Source organism: Paroedura picta, chromosome 1, assembly GCF_049243985.1.
Source record: "Paroedura picta isolate Pp20150507F chromosome 1, Ppicta_v3.0, whole genome shotgun sequence".
In the NCBI taxonomy this organism is placed as follows: Eukaryota; Metazoa; Chordata; class Lepidosauria; order Squamata; family Gekkonidae; genus Paroedura; species Paroedura picta.
This window is the reverse complement of record NC_135369.1, coordinates 169,661,921-169,685,401: the sequence shown is the minus strand read 5'-3', so window position 1 is coordinate 169,685,401 and position 23,481 is coordinate 169,661,921. Positions and strand designations below refer to the sequence as shown.

Genomic DNA, 23,481 nt, shown 5'->3' with positions numbered 1-23,481 from the left:
TCCAAGAATTTCCCAACTCTGAGCTGACAAGCCTCCCTCAGTGTTGGACTGGGGTTCTGTGAAGTCTTAAGTGGTCCATGAAGGCTTAACTTCCTACAAGCCACCATGAAGGAGGCAGAAATGACCATCACTCCCAGTGCTTTCTAAATTCTCGTGCAGCACCTAAGATCAGACTAATAATTTAACTACCAAGTAATACATGCAACATTTGTGCCTTGGAGAAGGGGGGGTATTATATGAATCTTGGTATTAACTAGACCTGTAGGACGTAAAAGGGATACTTTTCTAAGAAGGAACATCTCTAATGTATCATGGAACAGTTTGAGGATAGGGATGATCTCAGGGATGTTCATAGCCACGGGGCATACAGTGCTATTGCCTTGGGTCTTAGGCTAGGCGCCCCCAACTCTTTGAAACCCTTTTTACAGGGAAGAGTCCTATAGCTAGGCATTGGACCCCACTTGCTCACAGGCTGAGATATGATGTCTGAATTTGACTGATCAGTTTGAAGGTAACTTCGGTCAAAAATCTGTCAGGAAGCCTAGGAAGAAAATGCCTGACATTCCAAGGCGGGGCAGCCATTGTACAGTTTTAGCATATCGATAACAGACCAGGTGCAAGTAATGGATTTCAATGTCTTCACGATGGCTCCTCCTGAGTGGATCGGATGTTAGGCTGCCTTTATCAGTGGTTCGATGGGATGAGCAATGCTTAAGGGTTGCCCAGCTGTCCATAGCTGGAAATGGTTCCCATTGCCTCAACAAAGTATCCCTTGGAGCAAAGGATATGGTTGCATTAGGCATGCCTCGGAGCTGCAGGTTGTAAATGCCTTATGCATTCCAGTGACACCTTGCCTGCGTGCTGGAATGTGGTCCAGACATGGAAGACCAAATGCACTCTCTGAAACATACCCCAGGTGTCCCCATTGCTCTTAGGCTTTCAAGGGGATTGCACCCTGACCTGGATAGTCGGGGCAAGCCCCAACTTGTCAAATCTCAGAAGCTAAGCAGGGCCAATCCTGGCTAGTATTTCAGTGGTAGTTCCTTCAAGAAAGACTAGGGTGATGGCGTTGAGTCAAGCAATGGCAAACCACCCTTGAACGTCTTTTCCCCGGCTGCCAAACAATCTAGGAGTTTCTGGCTCTACTACACCCATGCCATAATATAAGATACATAACATTTTAAAGGGGTGTCCTTCCAAACAACTTGAGGAGCCTGGTGGTCCAATTGGGGTCTCTCAAATGAAGAGAGGACAGGGGGCTTACAAGGGCAACTTTTGGCCAGACCTGTGGAAATGGACAACTGGTCTATGTTCACACAACTGCAAAATGGAGCTCTTCCACCAGGCATTTCGTTGAGGTCGACAGAACTGACATCTCCTGCCCCCCCCCTCCCCGAACCCCTCCCCATAATCTATATTCTGAACTGACCAACCATGGGGTAGTTAACATGTTAATGTTGTTCAACCAGTTACTGAGCTATAAAACAATAAAAAATTTTAATGAATATTTATTTAAGTGCACCAATATAATGTTAAAAACAAAGTAAAAACTATACAGATACTATACTGCAGTGGTCCCCAACCCCCGGTCCGGGGACCGGTACCGGTCCGTGGATCAGTTGGTACTGGGCCGCAGCTCCTCCTCGTCCTCCCCGGCTGCTGCCTCGGGGGCTGCCCTGCCACTCTGCCTCGGGCTCACCTTTGGTGCTCTCCAGCAGCCACCATGGCTGGGGCTCCCCCTCGGTGTGGCACTGCGCAGCTGCTGCTGGCAGCGCCCCCCAGTGGGCAGCGGGAAGTCAGGGACACCAGCCGGAAAGCAAGTAGAGCAGGGGCTTAGGCGGTGGTGACGATTCCTTGGTAAAAGACTACCCCCCCCCCCGGGCCTCAGCAAAATTGTCAAGCATTGACCGGTCCCTGGTGATAAAAAGGTTGGGGCCACTGCTATACTGCACGTGAACAGACCATATGTGTTTCGACCCTCATAGGTCTTCCTCAGTGGTCAATATTATTATACAATGCGCTCCTATCTAAAACCAGTTCTAAAGTTTAGCTGGGTGGTCTATTTGGGGTAGCTCCAACACATACTTCTATAGTGTTTCTTTTTGGAGCCCACCTTCTAAGATATATAATGTCTAGGACCACCACTCTCAGCTTTTTTCTGACACACATGTAACGCACTCTCTATGCAGAATAAGACCATACCTAAACTTCAGAACTGGTTTCAGATAGGAGTGCATTTACTTTGTTGTTAACATTATATTGGTGCATTTAAATAAATATTCAGTATAATTTTTATATTGTTTTATAGCTCAACTTTAGAGTCTCTGACTTTGTTAAGGTTGGGTTTCCGTTCCCTTTTTGGTTTTGCAACCAGTTACTGAACCTAATGGAACCACTGTTATTAATGTCGATTTATTCGGCGTTGTTACTGAGTTATACTGTACTTGTTCCATGTTCTCCCATGTCCTGTGTCAACTGCCCTGAGCTGCAGGGGAAGGCGGTATATAAATATAAGAAATAAATAATAATAATTAATAAAGTGTTTTTAATATAGCAAACTCAGTCATATAATTTCCCCCCTAGTGGTGTTACAGTCTTAAGAATGCAGGTTCATATTGTGATGTCCTGTCTTCTAAAATAGCTTCAAAATATGCACTGAATTAGCATATTTACACAAAATATGCACTGAATATGCACTAGTAAAAAAAACAAAAAACGTGGAAGGCGTCATAGCATCCATAGAAATTGCCACCTTGGCTTTGGATAGGGTATCTCTAAAGGACTTTTCCCGTATGTTCCTTCCTGGAGATTAAGGTCACAGAGAGATACCCTCCTGACTGTCCTCCTAATGAAAGACCGTGGGTACAGCTTGGTGTAGTGGTCAAAAGAATTGGTTTCCAATCTGGAAAGCTGGATTTGACTCCCAATTCCTCCATATGCAACTAGCTGGATGACCTTGGCCTAGGACTCTCAGAGCTCTCTCAGCCCCACCTGCCTCATAGGGTGTCTGTTGTGTGGAGGACGAGGAAGAGGAGAAGGAGAAGAAGGAGAAGAAGAAGAGGAGGAGGAGGAGGAGGAGTTGGGTTTTATACCCTACTTTTCACTGCCCGAAGAAGTTTCAAAGCGGCTTACAATTGCCTTCCCTTCCTTTGAGCAGTGAAAAGCGGGGAATAAAAAACAACTCATCTTCTTCTACACTAGAGGACCTCTTCACGGGGTGGGTGGGGGGAGTATGCTTGTCGCCCTCATTGTATATCTGCGGGAGGCAGTTGACAGTTTTATTCAGGACTGCCTTTGGATTAATTTAGGATTCATTATTGGTTTTCCTAATTGGAATTTTTAACCTGTGACTTTTAGAGGTTTTATTGTTGTTTGTATTGCGTTTTCGAGATGTTTGATCTGTATTGTAAGCCACCTGCAGTTCTGCTAACAATGAAGGCAGCTAACAATTGTTTTCAGTAAATAAATAACAAAAGCTTGTTCTGCCTTCAGCTATGTAAAAAAAAAAAAAAAACAGGAGTGGGAATCAGCCCTTAGCCTGAATAGTAAAGGCAAAGCATTGGATAAAAAAAATGCAACCCAAATGAGCGATTCCGATGAATGTTTCATTCTTTCCGCTGATTTACTCCAGCGGAGCATAACATGAAAACCAGTCTATGCGTTCAGAATAAATATTGGGTACAGCTCTCCCGAGACGGCTTCGTTTCTGAATAGTTGTGTGAATCTTACACAATTTAAAACTCTCCCACCAAAAAAGCTGCTTCTCTGTGCAATGTTAACAGGCCAAGGAGAAGGATTCCGTTTGGTGTCGTGGTTTAGGAGTGCAGACCTCTAATCTGGCGAGCCAGGTTTGATTCCCTGCTCCTCCACATGCAGCCATCTGGGTGATCTTGGGCTCACCACAGCACTGATAAAGCTGTTCTGACCGAGCAGTGATATCAGGGCTCTCTCGGCCTCACCCACCCCACAGGGTGTCTGTGGGGAGAGGAAAGGGAAGGTGACTGTAAGCTGCTTTGAGACTCCTTTGGGTAGAGAATAGCGGCATATAAAAACCAACTGTTCTTCTAACCTAACCTTCTTGTAGAACAAAGTTTCAGTCCAGGGGTACCTTTTGATGATATCACCCTTTCAGTCTTATCCGATCCTCGGCGATTCTATACGAAAGTCTTTGCCATGCACCACTGTCTCTGACTGCTTCTTTGAGTTGGTTCCTGGTAATGCCTGTATCGGCTTTGATCGTGTCGAGCCAGCAGATCCTTTGGCGACCACGTTTCCTATTGCCGCTGACTATGCCGAGTATTAATGATTTTTCTAGCGAGTTTGATCGCATGATGTGTCCAAAGTAAGTGAGCTTTAGCCGTAATATCTTCCCTTCTAAGGACATAGTTGGTTTGCTCCTCTCTAAAACTATCTTGCTGGTAACTTTGGCTGTCCATGGTATTTGGAGCATTCGTCTCCAACACCATAATTCGAAAGCATCTATTCTCCTCCTGTCTTCGTACTTCAGGGTCCAGCTTTCACATCCATAGGTTGTTATGGGAAAGACAACAGCGCTGACTAGCCGGTATTTTGTATTAAGGCTGATATCCTTATCTTCCATATTCGGTTCATGCCTAACATTGCATTCCGGCCCAGTGTTATTCGCCGTTTGATTTCACGGCTGCATCCACCATTTTGATTAATCATAGAGCCAAGAAAGATGAGATCATCAATACATTCAATGTTCTCATTGTCAATCGTGACTTTGGTGCTACTGCCAGTAGTTGTCATGATCTTGGTCTTTTTGATATTTAGGTATAGTCCCATCTTTTCACTTTCTTCTTTTAGTCTCTTTATCAGGGTCTTTAAGACCAACCAAATTTTATTCAAGGGGTAAGCTTTCATGTGCACAACACACTTCCTCAGACACAATGAACTGGGAATCACAAGTATGTATGCAGCTGGAGGGTGGGTCAGGAATTAGTACACAGATGTTTAACAAATACAAAGGCCTTACAGGAATGACAGGCTAAGTTTATAAGGTTATCATTTGTTTGGGTGGAAACAGAGGGCGCATAATGGCAGGGTCTCTGTCAACAACACTCAGCATTCCTTAGTTGAGAATGCATCTGTCCATTGGTCTTTAATCATGACATTTTAATTTCCTATACCATATTCCCCCCCCCCAGAATAATTGAACCCAAACAAATGAGGACCTTATAATCTTAGCTTGTTATTCCTGTAAGACTCTTGTATCCCTTGGACTGCAAGACGAACAAACCGGTCAGTCCTAGAAGGCCAGATCCTGAAGATGAAACTCAACTACTTTGGCCACCTCATGAGAAGGAAGGACTCCCTGGAGAAGAGCCTAATGCTGGGAGCGATTGAGGGCAAAAGAAGAAGGGGACGACAGAGAATGAGGTGGCTGGATGGAGTCACTGAAGCAGTTGGTGCAAACTTAAATGGACTCCGGGGAATGGTAGAGGACAGGAAGGCCTGGAGGATCATTGTCCATGGGGTCGCGATGGGTCGGACACAACTTCGCAACTAACAACAACAACTTCTGTAAAACATCTTGATTATGCTGCATACTAATTCATGGCCCACCCTCCGGCTGTGACTTACAATGCTGCAGGTGACTCACAATGTTGTGTGCTAATTCCTGGCCCACCCTCTGGCTATATATGTGGCCTTCATGGTATCTGAGAAAGTGTGAGTGCACACAAAAGCTTCTACTTTGAATAAAATTTCGTTGGTCTGGAGGGTGCCACTGGCCTCAAACTTCGTTCTAGGGCTTCAGATCAACATAGCTGCCAACCTGAATCTAACCTTTTTGGGATGCTAATTCAGGGAGTGACTGTTGTTGTTTTTCTAAATAGTTTTGAGTATACCAAGAGATACTCCCCCCCCCCCCGCTCTGCAGTCCCAAGAGAGCTATGCCACCAGCTGTTTTGAAGCTACACCACAGTTCTTTGGTAGAGACCATCTGTCCTTAACTAAAGACAAGCTAGGCAATTCAGGCCCCAGTTTGCTACAGAAAGCAAGGAAGATGCTCATGGAATGGATGACTCCATTTTTTTCAGTCAAGCTGCGCACTGAAGGATTTTGTTGGTCTTCAGTGCAATTTTTATGGTGGGCCAAATAACTCCCGATGAAGGCTTCGTATCATGTCAGTAAAGGCAATAAGATCTCAGTCGTCTTGCCCGCTGTGCCAGTTCTTAATGGGATGGGCAAAGATGGCATGGGCAGAAGGGCATTCAGGAGTAACCAGTCACTCTCCAAGCAATCAAAAGGTGTTTTCCTCCCCACCTCGGAAGCTGCTATCACCTCCACCTTATCATTCCCCTTAAGAACTAATCATAGCCACTTCACGCCTCTTTCTCCTTCACACTAAAGAGCCACATTTGTTTGTGTAGGAAAACAACAGCACCACAATCCTTTCCTTTCTGCCTCTCCCACTCTGCAGGGGGGTGAGGTGCACGCACACACACACAATCCCCCATAACAGTGATTTTCAACCTTCCTAATGCCGCAACCCTTTAATACGGTTCCTCATGTTGTGGTGACCCCCAACCCTAAAACTATGTAAGTGTTCTTTCACAGAAATTAAACCAAAACTGACCAGTGGCGTGAAGATCCATGGTTCATGATAGTATATAAATTTTTTGGGGGGTTACTCAGTTCAGTTCTGCCTTTTGTCCCACCATGCCAATCTCGCTCTTTTCAGCTGCTCCAGACAGACCAACACTCTATCTCGATCTACCCTGCAAGGCTGTTGTGTGGATGGTGGCCCCCCAGCCAAGCTGCTTGCCCTGCCGTGACCCCTGAGAAAGGGTTGTTCGACCCCCAAAGGGGTTCCGATGCCCAGGTTAACCGATTATGCATGCGGTGATCCCGGCGGCACTTCTGGTTGCGTTCCGGTCACCCGGAAGCTGCACTTTCTTCCGCGTTTCGCTAACGCGGCTTTTTCGGCAGCATGCACTGAAGCTGCGGCCGGTTGCCACCGGCACCGTGCGTTATCGGTGATTTTAGTCGCCGCCATTCCACCCCTAATGTGCATTATTCCCCCCGTGCATAATGGGTCGTTGAGAGCCACTGCTCTTTGATATGAATGGGAAAGAAATGTGATGTTTTCTCCTCTGCATTAAAGTTTGAATAGTGGGGTTTAATAAGACTCAGAGATTCTCATGTCCAAAACATTGGCTCCTTTATTTATCACCAGCGACTGAACAAGTAAACAGATCACCACCCAAACTTATATACATTTGAGGGGTTCCCACCAAAGCCTATGACTGGCCCTAAGCAGAGCCTCTTGATTGGACAAAGCAGACTACCAATAGCAGGCTGGATCCTGCCATCAGCCAATGGAATTCACGCATCTCCGATGTCCAACCTGGATTCCCCATTCCTGGTCTCTGCAGACAGGCATACACAACAGCTTCCATTTCCTCTTCTGGAAAAAATGTAATAATAACTCTACATTTTCCCCCAGCAGGGCATATTACAATGGTGATGGTGGTCTACTTTGGGACAAAAGCAGTGGAAAGGTTCTAACCCCCGCCCCTCCAAGTCGCCATTTTGTATCTGACTCCAGTCACTGAGCAGCCTTTTTGTAACTGGGACCTGAAGCTCACGAAAGCACTCCGCTCCCAGGAAACAATGATCTAAGACATGGCCCCTCCTTGTACTGGTTACCTAGATCGAAGCCTCAACTGGATTAAGTAGCTACCTTTTGTACTGAATATCATGCATAACCCTTATTTATATTGTAATTCACAAAACGATTAATAGTTTTTCTATGTCCCTGATTCCATTCCTTTATTAAACTGGAAGGTGAATATTAAGAATAGACAGTATGGGTTAGGATTCAGTGACAAAGATATGGACATCATAAAACAAATAAAGCCCTCAGTACTGAATTTGAATAGAACAAGTACCTTATTGAAGGCACGGCATATATCCTCGCCAATATTCTTTGGAGTTCGCTTCTCTTATGCTATTCCAGGCTATTTAAAAGGCTTAATAATCCCTCATTACAGCCATTCTGCTCAGTCAGTTAAATTTATTTCCTTTCACCATACCGGAAGTCCAATTCGTAGGCATAGTGCATCCAGACAGGGTTTGTTATTATGGATCTGGTCAGCTTGAGTTCTTAGAACATATTTTATTGGAGTATGAAATGTGGTCTAATTTGTCCTTCCTCTTAATAGGTAATGTGAATTTACTAACTCAACAAATTGTCTAGTTTTTCCTAGCAGATTAGGATTGGGAAACTGTCTTTGCAGTTGCTAAATATTTAGCTAAATATTTAGCTGTAGTGATGGCCTGGAAAAGGTCTGGATCTAGATCTATTCAAGACTGTTGGGACAAAAGAAAAGTAAGATAAGAAGGAACCACCTGTTTCTGGCTGATATTTTCAGACCTTTTCTTTTGAACTCTAAAATGGTTCAGATGTTATTTAAAGAAAACCTTCATGGTGCATCTAATTCTTTCTCAAAAATGGTACACTTTTTGGGCAAGAGAATGATGCCATCTCTTCCCTTATCACCTGGCTGAATCCCTCATTTTGGCTTCCTCTTGTTGAGTGACATGCTTACATCTATTGTGGTCAGATTTCTTCAGATTATCTGACCTGTACCCTTTCTGCAATCACAGCTTGATTCTGATTAGCACTGAATTGAAGACTGTATTCTTTTAATTTGCATCCTATTCCTGTATTCTGCACATTTCTTCTTTCCTCATTTTTCTCCTCCAAACTGCAGAGTATTACTCCACATGCTAATGGGAAAAATCAGATTCCTGAGGGTTTTTTTTTTCTTTTATGTGTGTGTGCAGCTGGTTGGTCAGTTTCAGGCAGGGGATGCCTTTTGCAACTTAAAGTTGCTTTCAGTTCTGGGTAGGCATTTTAGTAGATTTTTCTCCTATTCATATTGTCTGTGATCCAGTACTGATTAAGCATTTAATTTTTTATAAGCCCCCCCCCCCTTAAGTCTATCAAGAATTAGGGTTCAGTTTTTCACGCTATATGATAGATAGATAGATAGATAGATAGATAGATAGATAGATAGATAGATAGATAGATAGATAGATAGATAGATAGATAGATAGATAGATAGATAGATAGATAGATAGATAGATAGATAGATAGATAATGTACTCCTTGTGCAACAAGGACAAGCTGGGATGGAAAGAGGATGGCTCCTCCTGGTATTTGCCTATGTGTACACTAAGATCTGCCTAGGAATCTCTTTATGACCATCTTGTTGCGATGATTCTCTGGACTGGGCCAGAAATTATACTTTTTATGTGACCACCCCATTGCATTGAAACAGCCTCCCAAAGGCTAAATTACTCCAGCCTTGTTGTTTGTAGGAGAGGCTGCAAATTTTAACTTTTCAGGGATGGGTGTTCTTGGTTGGACTCTGAGACCATTTGTGGTTGAGTAGACGTTGGTGGAAGTGGCTGTTCTTCACTTTTGAATTACATAATTGTGCAGCGAGTCTTCGTATTTTTTAAATGATTCTTAGGATTGTACAAATTGTCTGTTTTCATTTCTGCTGTTAGCCCCCCTACACTTGTTGGAAGAGCAGGAATAGAAATGTTATAAATAAAATAAGCAAGACTCAACTGATTCCAAACATCCCAATCTAATCAAAGAACAGCTTTCCAAATATATATCTGTAACTGCCAGAGGATGCCATTTGTACTGGATTGGAAAGTGAAGTCTCATAAACTCAAAAGAACTATACTTGTACAAAGGGAACTGTGCGTTCTGTTGATCTTGGGTAACCCACTGAGTTTTTTATATGTCCTTCATCTGTAAGAGGGAGCTGTCAAATGTGTGTAGAACACCATCTGTGAGGGTGTGTTCTCACAGGCGGAAGGCTGGGGTAATCCTCGTGATCATTTTTGTTGGAAAAGAAATATCTGTTTTTTCTTTCTTTCTTTTTCAGTTTCCTCAAATGCTTGGCTAACTAAGTGGAAAACAATTTTACTTGGAACTTCTGTATTGGTCCAGTGCTGTGGCATCACTTTCTATCTATGTTTTATGTCACAGAGGACCCCAGATGGTTGGCTTAGCCATTAATTACGATTCTTGCTTGCTTGCTTTCCCAGGCTGCTTCCTACATAGCATTGTAGTATGTGGAACTAGAGCTGAGGTTGTAGCATCCAGCAGTCTTTAATTTTGCCAAACTTGGGGCTCATGCTGCCCTTCTCTACATTTAACTTAAGCCCATCTCGTTGAACTCTGTTCTGTTCCTAAACTGGTTTGACACGTGTCAGCCACAATTGTTTGGAATTTTTGTTTGTTTGTTAACTCGCTGAGTTCCGCAGGGCCTGCAAGATGGAGCTCTTCCGCCAGGCCTACAGTTAAGGCCAGCGGAAATTTGCTTAGTACACTCTGATTGGGCCTCCCTCATCCTGCCCTCTTGTTTCTCTCTCCCCTACCCTCCAACGGAGCTAACTTATTCGATTGTTGATTAGAGATGAGCTTTTAAATGGCTTTTAGTGTTTAATTTTTATTGAATAATTATGTTATGTTTCTATATAATATTGCAATGATGTAGATTGGTAAAGATTTGTATACCGCTCCAAGACAAGTGGTTCAAGAGAGGCAGTATATAGCTTTGATAAATAAGTAAGTATAAATAATAAACTGATGTGTATTTAAGTTACAGCAGGGATAGTCAACCTGTGGTCCTCCAGATGTCCATGGACTACAATTCCCATGAGCCCCTGCCAGCAGGGCTCATGGGAATTGTAGTCGATGGACATCTGGAGGACCACAGTTTGACTACCCTTGAGTTACAGTACACATGGCCACCAGGAATGCTTCCTTCCCCTATTGCAGTCTTTCTCAACCTGGGGTTTCTTGATGACGCTGACCAGTGATGGGCCTGGAGAAGGTGGGAAGGGGAGGAGCCCCAGGTGGGCGAGTACACAGCTCTGCTTTCCAACAATATGCTTCAAGATTGCACCACTTCTGGCGTTTCATGAAGCCTGACGCATATTTCAGGGGGTTCTCTACGATAAAAACATAAGTCTGCCTTACTGTGTAGCCCGGCTGCAAAAAAAAAAACGTTTTTGAACTTCGATGTTGTGTGAGCAGGTATTTTTGTGTGACAATTGGTGGTTAATTGAATCGCTGTCCAACGGTTTTAAAGGCTGGAAAAGTTTGATTGATTTCAGTCATTAGGCTTTGTTGGGGCGGGGAGGAAGAAAAACTGTTCATTTAGCGGATGGGGATATTAAGCTTCGGCGGTGACAGTTGAGGTTAAAGAGCTACCAGTGATATAAAGCTCTCTTTTCTTCTCTCGGGCCTTGATTCCGAGCCCCGTCCACATTGTGCCACCGGGAATAAATCAAGCACCCCTCGGCCCAGCTAGCTGCCTCTGTTTAGCAAAGGCATGGGACTAGACTGACACCAGCCCTCAGCTTGAGAAAAAGAGGTGGGTGAGGAGAAAGCCAAGAAAGTAAGATGGCGATCTCTTCTTCCAGGTCAGAAGAGAGGTCAGTGTTAGGATCCTGGGGTGGAATTTTCTCTGCAGCTAAGTGCTTGAGGCCTGACTTGGGAATGATGCCTTCAGCTTGCTGGGCTTTTATTACTTCCTTCTATGTGGTGTATATAATGACTGGGGGATTTGTGGTCTTCACAGCCCCGTATCAGTTTAAAATGGCCTTTTCAGGTTGCTGAATTACCTAGCCTGAAGACGGATAAATGGCTACGTTAAACATCCCAGTGACTTTTTGTTGCTCTTTGCATTGAAGCGCCCGGCAAGGTGTTTTGTAAATCGCTAACAAGTTAATCCTCAGTGTTTCTCTGGGTTCATGACCGTTTGGGGGAGAGGGCTGACCCCTCTTTTCATGAATTCAGAAGGCTGAAGTTGGGAACCTAATCCAGAATCAAAGCTAACTTCTTTGAAAGAAAACAGAGAATGCCTCCATTTTGTGTCACCGCCAACTCTGATTGGAGCCTGGGCGACCTTGGCCAGTTGCAGTTCTCTCAGCCCCACCTGTCTTGCAAGGTGCCTTTCGGGGTGAGAGAAAGGGAAGGCGATTGTAAGCTGCTGTGAGACTCCTTGGGTCATTCACCGTTCTCTCAGAACTCTCTCAGGCCCACATTCCTCACAAAGGTGCCTATAGAGGAGAGAGGAAAGGAAGGCGATTGTAAGCCACTTTGAGACTCCTTGCGGCAGATAAAAGTAGGGTATAAAGACCTTTATTTGTTTGCTTGTTTGTTTAAGACACACACACACACACACCATTGCTGTGTGCATGGCAGAGTGACAGGAAATACCCAACAGGAATAATTGCTTTATTTATTTAAAATATTTATGGGCCGTCATTCCCCAACAAGTGGGGCCAGCTTGGTTTAAAGAAACATGCTGTTGCATGCCAACATTAAAAACAGCAAAACCATAAAAGCATCACCCCTCAAAAACAACAACTGCAGCCTCAGTCCTGAAGTCTACAGCCACATGGTGGTGATAAAATCAGAAGAAAGTCCTTTGAAACAATCCTTCTTTCTTTAAATATGGGCAAGAGGGGCTGTTCTGCCCTCTGTTGCAATCCTGTCCGGCAGCAATGGGGGAGAGGAAGAACCCGGAGGAGTGGTCACAGATCAGATCTCTCCATGGGAGGAAATACAAAGGAGACACTGGCGAGAAGAACCTTAGACCAAGGGCCGAACTAGACATAAGGTTGTCACATGGTTGCCACAGGAATTTGCAACCATATACCAGCCATGTACCAGCTGCATGGGAACTCTGTTCAGCCGTGCCTTGGGGTCCCAGCTGTGGTCAGGACTTTGGTATGGGGCAGGCGGGGCTCTGGCCTTCCTTCCTGTACTGTTTTCCTGCCCTGAAGGAACACCAGGGGAGTAAGTTATTTACTTCCTTGGAGGACTCAACATGCAAGCATTCGGCATGCGAGCAGCCACCTGTTGGAGTAAACAGTGCCTCCCCAGGCCATTTCACCTCGGGGAAACAGAGCGGGTGGGTGGGTAAGAGCCTCTCCTCCCTCCTCAACATGTTCCTGATCTAAATCAGTGCCCCTGCAGCACTTTTATATGGAGTTCTCACCGCTGCTAGTCCTCGCTGGAAACTTGACCGAAATCATTACGTCTAGATTGGCCCTAAGGCAGTCCAAGCTAGAATGCTGAGTTAGTCCATAGCAGCAAAACAGAATCCTTAAAAACTTATTTTAGCATAGATTCAAGTGGGTAGCTGTGTTGATCTGAAGCAGCAGACCAGATTTAGAGTCTAGTAGCACCTTTAAGACCGACGAAGTTATATTCAAGGTATCTGAGCTTTCGACCTTGAATAGAATCATAGAATCATAGAACCATAGAGTTGGAAGGGGCCAGACAGGCCATCTAGTCCCACCCCCTGCTCAACGCAGGATCAGCCCTAAGCATCCTAAAGCATCCAAAAAAAGTGTGCATCCAACCTTTGCTTGAAGACTGCCAGTGAGGGGGAGCTCACCACCTCCTTAGGCAGCCTATTCCACTGCTGAACTACTCTGACTGCGAACATTTTTTTCCTGATATCTAGCCTATATCGTTGTACTTGTACCGTAGTTTAAACCCTTTACTGCGTGTCCTCTCCTCTGCAGCCAATAAATAAAAACTTTGTCGGTCTGAAAGGTGCCACAGGACTCTCCATTTACTTTCTCTTAAGCTTTCATGAATCAGAGCTCACTTTAGGAGACTACAGAGATATTTCCTGTGCATATTATCTCGGGAGCAAGTCCCATAGAACAGGGGTAGTCAACCTGTGGTCCTCCAGATGTTCATGGACTACAATTCCCATAAGCAAATGCTGGCAGGGGCTCATGGGAATTGTAGTCCATGAACATCTGGAGGACCACAGGTTGACTACCCCTGCCATAGAAGAAACATGGTTGAGGTAGAGTTGCAGAGTTTGCTGGGGTAGAAGCAGAAATATAAACGTCTGCACACAGATGCAGTGGGGTGCATCACTGAAAGGCATCCTGGGGCTTGTTTGACAAGGTTCAACACTAAAGCAGAAGCAGTCTTCATAGGAAAGGAGGCAGAGCTGCAGTGGTTATACTCCATTTTCATTAGAGAAGAGGTGGGTTTTATACCCCACTTTTCTCTACCCGAAGGAGTCCCAAAACAGCGTTAAAAAAAAAGTTTTCCCTTCCTCTCCCCACAACAGACACCCTGTGAGACTGGTGGGGCTGGGAGAACCACTCTGTGAGAACAGCTCTCAGAGAACTGGGACTAGCCCAAGGTCACCCAACTGGCTGCACTACACCGCGCATGAATCGTGACAACCAAGCACAGCCCAGGATAAGCTACATCAGCTGGTTGAGAGCCAGCGTGGTATAGTGGTGAAGAATGCCAACTTCTAATCTGGTGAACCGGGTTTGATTCCTCGTTCCACCACATGCAGCCAGCTGGGTGACCTTGGGCGCATCACAGCACTGATGAAGCAGTTCTGACTGAGCAGTAATATCAGGGCTCTCTCAGCCTCACCCACCTCACAGGGTGTCTGTTGTGGGGAGAGGAAATGGAAGGCGACTGTAAGCCGCTTTGAGACTCCTTCAAGTAGAGAAAAGCAGCATATAAGAACCAACTCTTCTTCAGTAATGTCAGGGCTCTCTCAGCCTCAGCTCCCTCACAGGGTGTCTGTTGTGGGGAGAGGAAAGGGAAGGTGAATGTAAGCCGCTATGAGTCTCCTTTGGGTAGAGAAGAGTGGCATATAAGAACCTCCTTCTTATGAACTTACCTACACACATCAGTACTGTATGTTTTATGGGTCATGAAAATGGTCTTCATGCAGCAGCACCAAGAGGGTTACCACACTCTTTTTTCATGATTGCCACAACAAATCTCTTTCCTTTGGGGGAAAGCAGTGTTAAAATCCTCCCCAGGGGGAAGGATCATCTTTGGGACTGGCCCACAGACACACATTTGCCTGCTTGGGGAATGGCTTTTTTAACGGCAGCCATGAGTGCAGAGTTGCTACCTGCACTGGCATTAATTTCTCAGAGAGTAAAGTAAATGTACAAGAGAATTCTTTTAAGCACTCTCCTTTAGCAAAATGCAGATGACCATCCTATAGCTCTACAAACCAACACCGTAAGTTGAACCGTACCTTTGGGGCAAATTGAAGTGTTATCGAGGAGAGGCTGTTTCCGAAGACCTGTAACTTGTGAAAAGGCTGAATTTTACCTCCATGAAAGAGATTAAAGCAAGTTAGGGAGGCCTTGCCATATTTGGGGACAAATGTCAGGTAGGATGAGGTAGGTGTCAAGGTAATTGTCTTGTGAACAATCGGTCCTGAAGATCATAAAGTACTAGCTGTTTTTCTGGTTAAAAACATCCCTTGTGGAAGTATTGTTTGTTTTAAAGAGATGGTGATAGAAGATATGTAAGGCATTGATTTCCCCTCACCTGTAAGATTTGATGGGGTTGAATACATAGGAAAGCACAGCGCAGTACAATATAAATCAGAAAAATCTTGTACTGTTGGCATGTCAGCGCTTTAGCCTTATTTATTTATTTATTTATTTATTTATTTATTTATTTATTTATTTATTTATTTATTTATTTATTTATTTATTTATTTATTTATTTATTTATAGTTGGATTTATATACCGCCGTTCCCCAAAAGGTCTCACGGCGGTTCACAATAAAATATAAAATCAAAATCACATAAAATCCCGTAAATACCCCGTTATTACAATAAAAGATGGCATTCTATTCTATAACTTTCCCCACTTCCCCCGCTTGTTCAGAGAGAGGTCGGACGTCAATCCTGTAAGAGAGAGAGGAGAGAACGACTGGCCGATGGATCAGGGATCTTGGATGGAACCCGGGCTCTGCCCTGGCCTCAACCATATGCCATTCCTTTGAGTTGGTGGACCGCGGTTAAGCCCTTATTTTGGGGTTCATATGAGTTCAGTAATCCAACCGTAGATACACTGATGCTTGAAGAAGATCTATGTAAGCATGCTTGATCAAAAATTAGCCTGAAACCGGTGGCAATTTGCAAGTTGTCCCGAAAGAAAATTACAGCACTGTGGAGAGACATTAGCCGTGGTTGGACTGAAAAAGATCCCTTTGATATTATAGTTTATTATGTTGATTTATATTGTCAGTATGAGCCTCTTGTGGCGCAGAGTGGTAAGGCAGCAGACATGCAGTCTGAAAGCTCTGCCCATGGGGCTGGGAGTTCAATCCCAGCAGCCGGCTCAAGGTTGACTCAGCCTTCCATCCTTCCGAGGTCGGTAAAATGAGTACCCAGCTTGCTGGGGGTTAAACGGTAATGACTGGGGAAGGCACTGGCAAACCACCCCATATTGAGTCTGCCAAGAAAACGCTGGAGGGCGTCACCACAAGGGTCAGACATGACCCAGTGCTTGCACAGGGGATACCTTTACCTTTATATTGTCAGTGGGGTTGCCAGTTCCCCTCTGGCCACTGGCAGGTTATGAGGGTAGGGTCACTAACTCCAGACTGGGAAACTGCTTGAGATTTGGGAATTGAACTGGTGGGAGGCAGGGTCCTGGGGGGAATACAGGTCCCCCTCCACAGCACCCATTTTCTCTAGGGGCACCATTCTCTGCAGTCTGGAGCTGTAATAATGGGAGACTCGCCAGGCACCATTAGAAGGCCGGCATCCCTCCTTGTTAAACTTGTTCCTTCAGTGTCCACTCTAGTTCCAAGCAGCCTGATTGTTTGGGTTTCATCGGGGCTTCTGCTAACTCTGTGTCTACATGAAGAGCTGACCTTCTGGCACCTGGATCTTCCTCCCATTGCCGTCAGTGACCCCTCCCTGCTCTGTGCCATTTGCCTCCATTTCCTCAGAGCATTTGTTGAATATAATGTTCAGGGTCATCACTGAGGATCTGTCTGATTCGTCTTCCTTTTCCTGTGCCTCTTGTGAAAATGTGTTGCTTTTAACTGTGCCTGTAGCTCCAAATGTCATTACGCCAGTAAATGTTACTAATGTAAAGCAGAAGAAGAGTTGGTTTTTATACCCTGCTTTTCACTCCCTGGAGGAGTCTCGACGTGGCTTACAATCGCCTTCCCTTCCTCTACACATAACAGGCACCCTGTGAGGTAGGTGGGGCCAAGAGAGCATTGAGAAAAGTCTAACAGGACTTTGACTAGCCAAGGACAGCCAGCTGGTTGCATGTGGAGGAGTGGGGAATCAAATCCGGCTCTCCAGATTAGAAGCTGGTCTTAATCACTACACCAAGTTGGCTCTCAACGTGGAGGTAATCAGTTGAGAAATCCAACAGGAATCTGAAATGTCCCAAAACCCTGTTGACTTCCATGCATTCATTTGTGGAAAGCCAGATACATTTAATGCTCAGGCATTTCACTTCTATCAGAAAGTGGACTCCCTTACTTAGGGAACAAAATTTGAGTCCAATGTCACCTTTAAGATCAACCAATTTTATTCCAGGTGTGAGCTTTCTTGGGTATGGACTCAAATTTTGTTCTGCTACTTCAGACCAACACAGCTAGACACGTGAATCTTTTTTAGGGAAATAATTTATTTTGTAGTATATTCCTATGCATGTTTAGTAAGACATGAGTTTCATTTTATTCAGTGTGACTTACTCCCAGGCTACTGTTCTTAAGAATATTTATCCAACTTTCTTGCTGAAACTCAAGACAAATTGCAGTTATAAAAAACAATGCAACAAATATCAGTATAATACATGCAATAAAACTGGATTGCACAGTTAAATGATATAATAAAAACAGTATAACATCTTCCATAAACTGGATTTCACAATAAAATGAGAGCCAGGGTTATATACCAATAAACAATGCTTTGGGCTGAACAGATTATTATTTACAAAGATCATCTGCAAAGGCTTAATTCATGTATTTAATACCATTTATTTTCTATCCCCCCCCCCACACACACACACACACATGTCTGGGTCTCGAAGCTGCTAATGAAAGCTTTTCAAATACCTCTCCCAAAAAAGCACACAATAAGTCCTGTACCCTACTCCTTTATCTTGTTTATTAAGTCTTGCAGCACTTGCAAAGAGGGTTGCTGTTTTCCATATGTGGTCTAGAGAGCTCTCAGAATTACAATTGATCACCAGAGAACAGGTATTTATTCATTTAAAGTAGTGGTCCCCAACCTTTTTCTCACTGGGGACCGGTCAACGCTTGACAATTTTACGGAGACGGGGGGGTAGTATTTTGCTGAGGAACGTTGCTGCTGCCGCCTGAGCCCCTGCTCCGCTTGCTTTCCCACCGGCGCCCCTGATTTCCCACCGCCCACTGGGGGGTGCTGTAAGCAGCAACTGCTGAGTGCCATGCTGAGGAGGAGCCCCAGTCATGGCAGCCGCTGGAGAGCACCAAAGGTGAGCCAGCGGCAGAGTGGCAGGGCAGCCCCCGAGGCAGCAGTTGGGGAGGAGGACGAGGAGGAGCCTGATACTGACTGATCTACGGACCGGTACCGGTCTCCGGACCGGGGGTTGGGGACCACTGATTTAAAGCATTTATTCCACTTCTCCATGGGAGGGGGGTGGCTGTTTGGGACGGCAAATTATATGGCATTATTATGCCCTACCAAGAACCCTTTCGTCCCTAAACTCCACCCCCCTTCCACCCTCAAATCTCCAGGGATTTCCAAACCTAGGAGTTGACAAAGTATTTACGATAATGAATCCCTGATGGAATTCACTCCAAACCTCAACTCAACTCTGGATAGCCCAGGCAAGCCCAACCCTGTCAAATCTCAGAAGCTAAGCAGGGCTGACCCTGGCTAGTATTTGGATGGGAGACCTCCAAGGATTTGGGTGGTGGTTCCTACAAGGAATGCTAGGGGTCATGATTCAGAGGCAGGCAATGGTAAAGCACTTCCGAACATCGCTTGCCTGGCTACGCTTTAGAAGTAGATTATCCTCGGATACTGTAAATACAAAAATAAAATCTACCCTTTATGAATTCCCATTATGATTTCCCTTCACATATCTGAAGAAAGTCCATCCAGAAATAAATGTTGTTAGTCTTTATGGTGCCACTGGACGTGGAGTCTTAGTGGCTAGGAGAAAGGGGTACTATCATTAGGAAGCCCACAGAAATGCCAGGTAGCTACAGACCTTTGCTGTTCTGAGGTGGTCCCTGTCAGTGGTTTATAAACATGGTGATGGTAAGTGGTGCAGCACAACTGAGGCCTTTCCAGGTCGAGTACATGATGTGCTTTATAAGCTGCATGATCAGAGAACTGATAGCCATGCCTGTTATAAAGCTACTGACCAGAGACGTGGGTCAATCTCAGGAAAGCTACATTGGTATGGTAAGATAATGTGATACCGCATAATGCTGTTCAATTCAGCAGCATTGTTATAAGGCAGGGGTAGTCAACCTGTGGTCCTCCAGATGTCCATGGACTACAATTCCCATGAGCCCCTGCCAGCGTTTGCAGACTACCCCTGTTATAAGGTATCTTTAATTACATGATTTGATATCTTCTCCTCAGACAGGAGGGAGGACTACTTAAAGAAGTCGTATCTTAATAGGTACACTGGCAGCACATAAAGCATTCATGCTCCTCTGCCATATGGTGAGTATAGGAACTAGGCCTCTGTTAACAAGTTGGGGTGTAGGGATGCTAGACACCCCGGTGGGAGTCTCCTGCTTTCAGCTCCCACCTCTCCACCACTGGCCAGCTGGCCAGGAGGGGAGAATTACCCTCTCCCCAAAAAGGGAGGAACGCCAGAAATTATGTCACCTGGAAATTAATTATGTCACATAGTGACATCAGAGGGCAAACATCTGGGTTTGGGGGCAAAACTCTATGGTAGAAGCTAATTCTACCATAGAGTTTTGCCCTCAAACCCAGAGCATCCTCCCATATGCCTATGTCACTTCTCGGTTACGTGGGCGTGTTGTTTTCATTTCCCATCCCCTGCCAGCTGTTCTGAGGGACCTGACCACCTTATTGGGTACCAAAGAGCACATACTATTGCTGCAGTTCTTTGATGCTCATTCTCCAGTCTGTTATTTGAGAACAGTTAAACCTCAATGGTTCTAGCCGGACTGAATTAAAAAAAATTGCAGCCCCAGGGTCGACAGACACTGTGCTCGGAATTCCACCATTGAGCTTATGTTCGTCTCTTTTGCAGCTAACGTCATGTACTTGGCAAGTCAAGAGATGAGGATTGTTGTGGAGAGAGACCGCCGTACCATAAGACAACACTTAAAGAAGGTAATCCTCGACTCTTTGCATTACTTTCATTGGCTAGGCAGTTTCTGGCCGTTCTCGTTTATGCTTTTCGAAGAGTTTTGCTTTCCCGAGGCCTAGAAAAGTTTCGTATTGATCTAACTCTCCAGGTGTGGAATTGATCTGCCTGTATTAATTTGAGAGAGGGTTCTTTTTTAAATTAACTTAATGCCAAACTATTCTGTGAACTTAGTCAGATCGTATGTGGGTGGGCAGAACGGATTGTGACGGTGCTCAGCACTTGTGGCCCTTTGTTGAATGCCCAGGGAAATGCCAATCACCACTTGGGGGTCGGGAGGCAAATTTCCTCCAGGCTAGACTGGCCAGGGATTCTGAGTTTTTTTTTTTGGGGGGGGGCAGGGGCATCATCAGGACATGGAATTGGGGTCACTCTGGGTGGGCAGATATTTCTGAACTTTTTGCATTCTGCAGGGGGTTGAACTAGATCAGGGATAGTCAACCTGTGGTCCTCCAGATGTTCATGGACTACGATTCCCACGAGCACCTGCCAGTGTTTGCTGGCAGGGGCTCATGGGAATCGTAGTCCATGGACTTCTGGAAGACCACAGGTTGACTACCCCTGGACTAGATGACCCTAGAAGTCCATTCCTACTCTATAGTTCTGTGATTCTAACTTGACAATTTAGCATCTCTGGGGATAACAATCCTGTTTCCCCCACCAGAATTCCCTGACTTTACGAATACTATGAGGGCCTAAGTCTGAGAGTCCAGGGAATTCCAGGAGGAAAATGGCGGTGACATCATAGGTGTTCTCGGGGAGATGGTAGGATCTAGCCTTTCGTCTGCAGCATTCAATGTGACTGGCAACAATATTAACAGAGATTAAAAAAACCCAAAAGCAAATAAAAAGACAGTCATGAGCCCAGCATCTCAGAGAAACAGGGTAAACAGCCAGGCTTTATACCGCTTTCTTTAAGAAGAAGAAGAGTTGGGTTTTTATATGCCGCTTTTCTATTGTGGGGAGAGGAAAGGGAAGGCGACTATAAGCCGCTTTGAGCCTCCTTCGGGTAGGGCAAAGCGGCATATAAGAACCAACTCTTCTTCTTCTTCTAACACTGGCCGCTTACCTGAAGCATTTAGCATCACAATGGCTCATCAATGGCCTTGTGGTTCTGCCATTTTTTCAGACCATCCCTGTGTGGGGTGTGCACCCACTGACTTCACTGTACTTGCGATCGTTGTAAAACTTTCTCACTTCCCTTGCTAAGTTCAGGGCTATGGCAGGCAGCAAGTGTCTTGCAGGTGCTTTTGGCTATTTCCATCTGTTTTCCCTCACGACGTCAATCCAAGCAGGGCTTTGGCACCTGGGAGCCGTCTTTGAAAACTTGTGTTTTATTGGCTGCTCGGTGTCCTTGCAATTTGAAGGCGGCAAGCTGTCCCCAGGAAAAGCAAAAGCTGAGGCAAAGTGGGCCAAAAACCTGGCGAGGGGACGGTGGAGCAAAGGCCAAGTGTGAAATTAAAGGCCTTTCGTCTCTCCCCCCCTCCCCCCCCCCCACGGCCACCGCCCCGATCCTTCCTTCTAATCATTTCTGTGAATGTGAAAATTAGGGGAGAAATGAGAGTTGGCGGGAAAAGTTATACCTGAAGCGTTCTGACAGTCAAAAGTTGGCTTGGCTCAGAAAGGCCTGGGAGTGTGCAAGAACAGGAAGTGTAGGCCAAGCCGCTCTAGAGCTGGCAGGTCGTCGCTTTGAAAAATGTATGCTGTTTAGTAGTCAGCGTGATCCTAAGTGTAAAGCCAATCTTAACACCTGACAATGCCAGCTGCTGGGGAAGAGGAAAAGTTATTTCTGGACTCCATTTGCATGTTGTGTGCTGAAAGAGGTGAGAGAAGAGACACTAAATTATTTCTGTTTTCCAAGCCCCGTTTTGCAGCATAATTAGTTTGAGCTGGGGACCAGGAGGCAATGTGGTTCTTTTCAAAATTGGGGCAGAGGGCCCAGGAACAGCAGTGCAAATGGGGAAGGGGGACGAGACCGTCTGTAGACAATTCTAGGGGTTTAAAGTCATACCGTGGCCATGGAATGAAGGGGTTGATGGTATTCTGTTTATTCCCTGCCCTCTTTCTAATGCAGTAGTTCTTGGCCTTCCTCATGCCGCAGCCCTTCAATACAGTTCCTCATGTTGTGGTGCCTCCCCCACCATAAAACTATGCAAGTGTTCCTTCACAAAAATTAAACTGAAAGTGACCCAACGGCGTGAAGATCCGTTGTTCATGATTGTATATAAATTGGTTTTCTTCCGGGGTTTCTCAGCTGAGTTCTGCCTCTTGTCCCACCATGCCAATCTTGCTCTTTTCCGCTGCTCCAGACAGATGAACGCTTTATCTCGATCTACTCCGCAAGGTGTTGTGTGGATGGCACCCCCCCCCCTCCGGCCAAGCTGCTTGTCCTGCCGCGACCCCTGTGAAAGGGTCATTCAACCCCCAAAGGAGTCCCGACCCCCAGGTTGAGAACCATTGCTCTAATGACTGAGGGTCATTAATCCATATTATAAACCCACTTGCTATCGGTCCCCTCGAATAGGGTTGCCAGCTCTGGGCAGGGAAATACCTGGAGATTTTGGGGACGGAGCCTGAGGACCCTCCAATGCAGTCATTTTCTCCTGAGAAGGGTGGGGTTTGTAGAAGAGAGGAACTTCAGGGGGGGTTCAGTGCTATGGAGCAGCCATCTTCGCCAGATTAATTGATCTCTGTCACCTGGAGATTAGTTGTCATAGCAGGAAATCTCCAGCCACCACCTGGAGGTTGGCAACCTGCCTGAATAGTAGCCCCGCCCTCCCATTAGGGACCCACTGAAGTTTCCCAACTGTTTTCAAAGGCAGTCCCGGACAGAGTACAGTCGATGTACCTAACGTAGATGCAATCAGAGCATAGATCGCTATGGACAGATCACGCTTTCAAGGAATGGTTGTAGCTGACGGACCAGCAGGAGAGGATAAGCCACACTATGTCCTACAGAGGAGACTTGAGTCTCTAACCATAGGCCAGGATCTAGCAGCATCCCCAGCCTTGTATTCCACCCCGTCAGCCAGATATTCCTGGAAGGCCTAAATGCAGCATGGGTGGCCAACTTAAGCTCTCCAAATGTTCATGGGCTACAATTTCCCTGTACCATTGCCAGCATGGCCAACTGGCAGGGGCTCGTGGGAAATGTAGTCCATGAACATCTGGTGATGATGGTTTGGCCACCCTCCAACATCTGGAGAGGATGGTTTGGCCGCCAGAGACAGTCTCGGAGCATGACTGCTCCATTT

At 45.5% G+C, this 23,481-nt stretch overlaps 1 protein-coding gene across 2 annotated transcripts in view; it reads left to right on the top strand.

The window, feature by feature from the left end:
* The window catches only part of LDAH (lipid droplet associated hydrolase), a 132,052-nt gene that overhangs the window by 93,379 nt on the left and 15,192 nt on the right, over positions 1–23,481 (top strand). For both annotated transcript variants that reach the window (XM_077311649.1, XM_077311639.1), the window contains exon 6: positions 20,111–20,193. In XM_077311649.1, the coding sequence (XP_077167764.1) occupies positions 20,111–20,193 (83 nt within the window). The remainder of the gene's footprint in view (positions 1–20,110; positions 20,194–23,481) is intronic.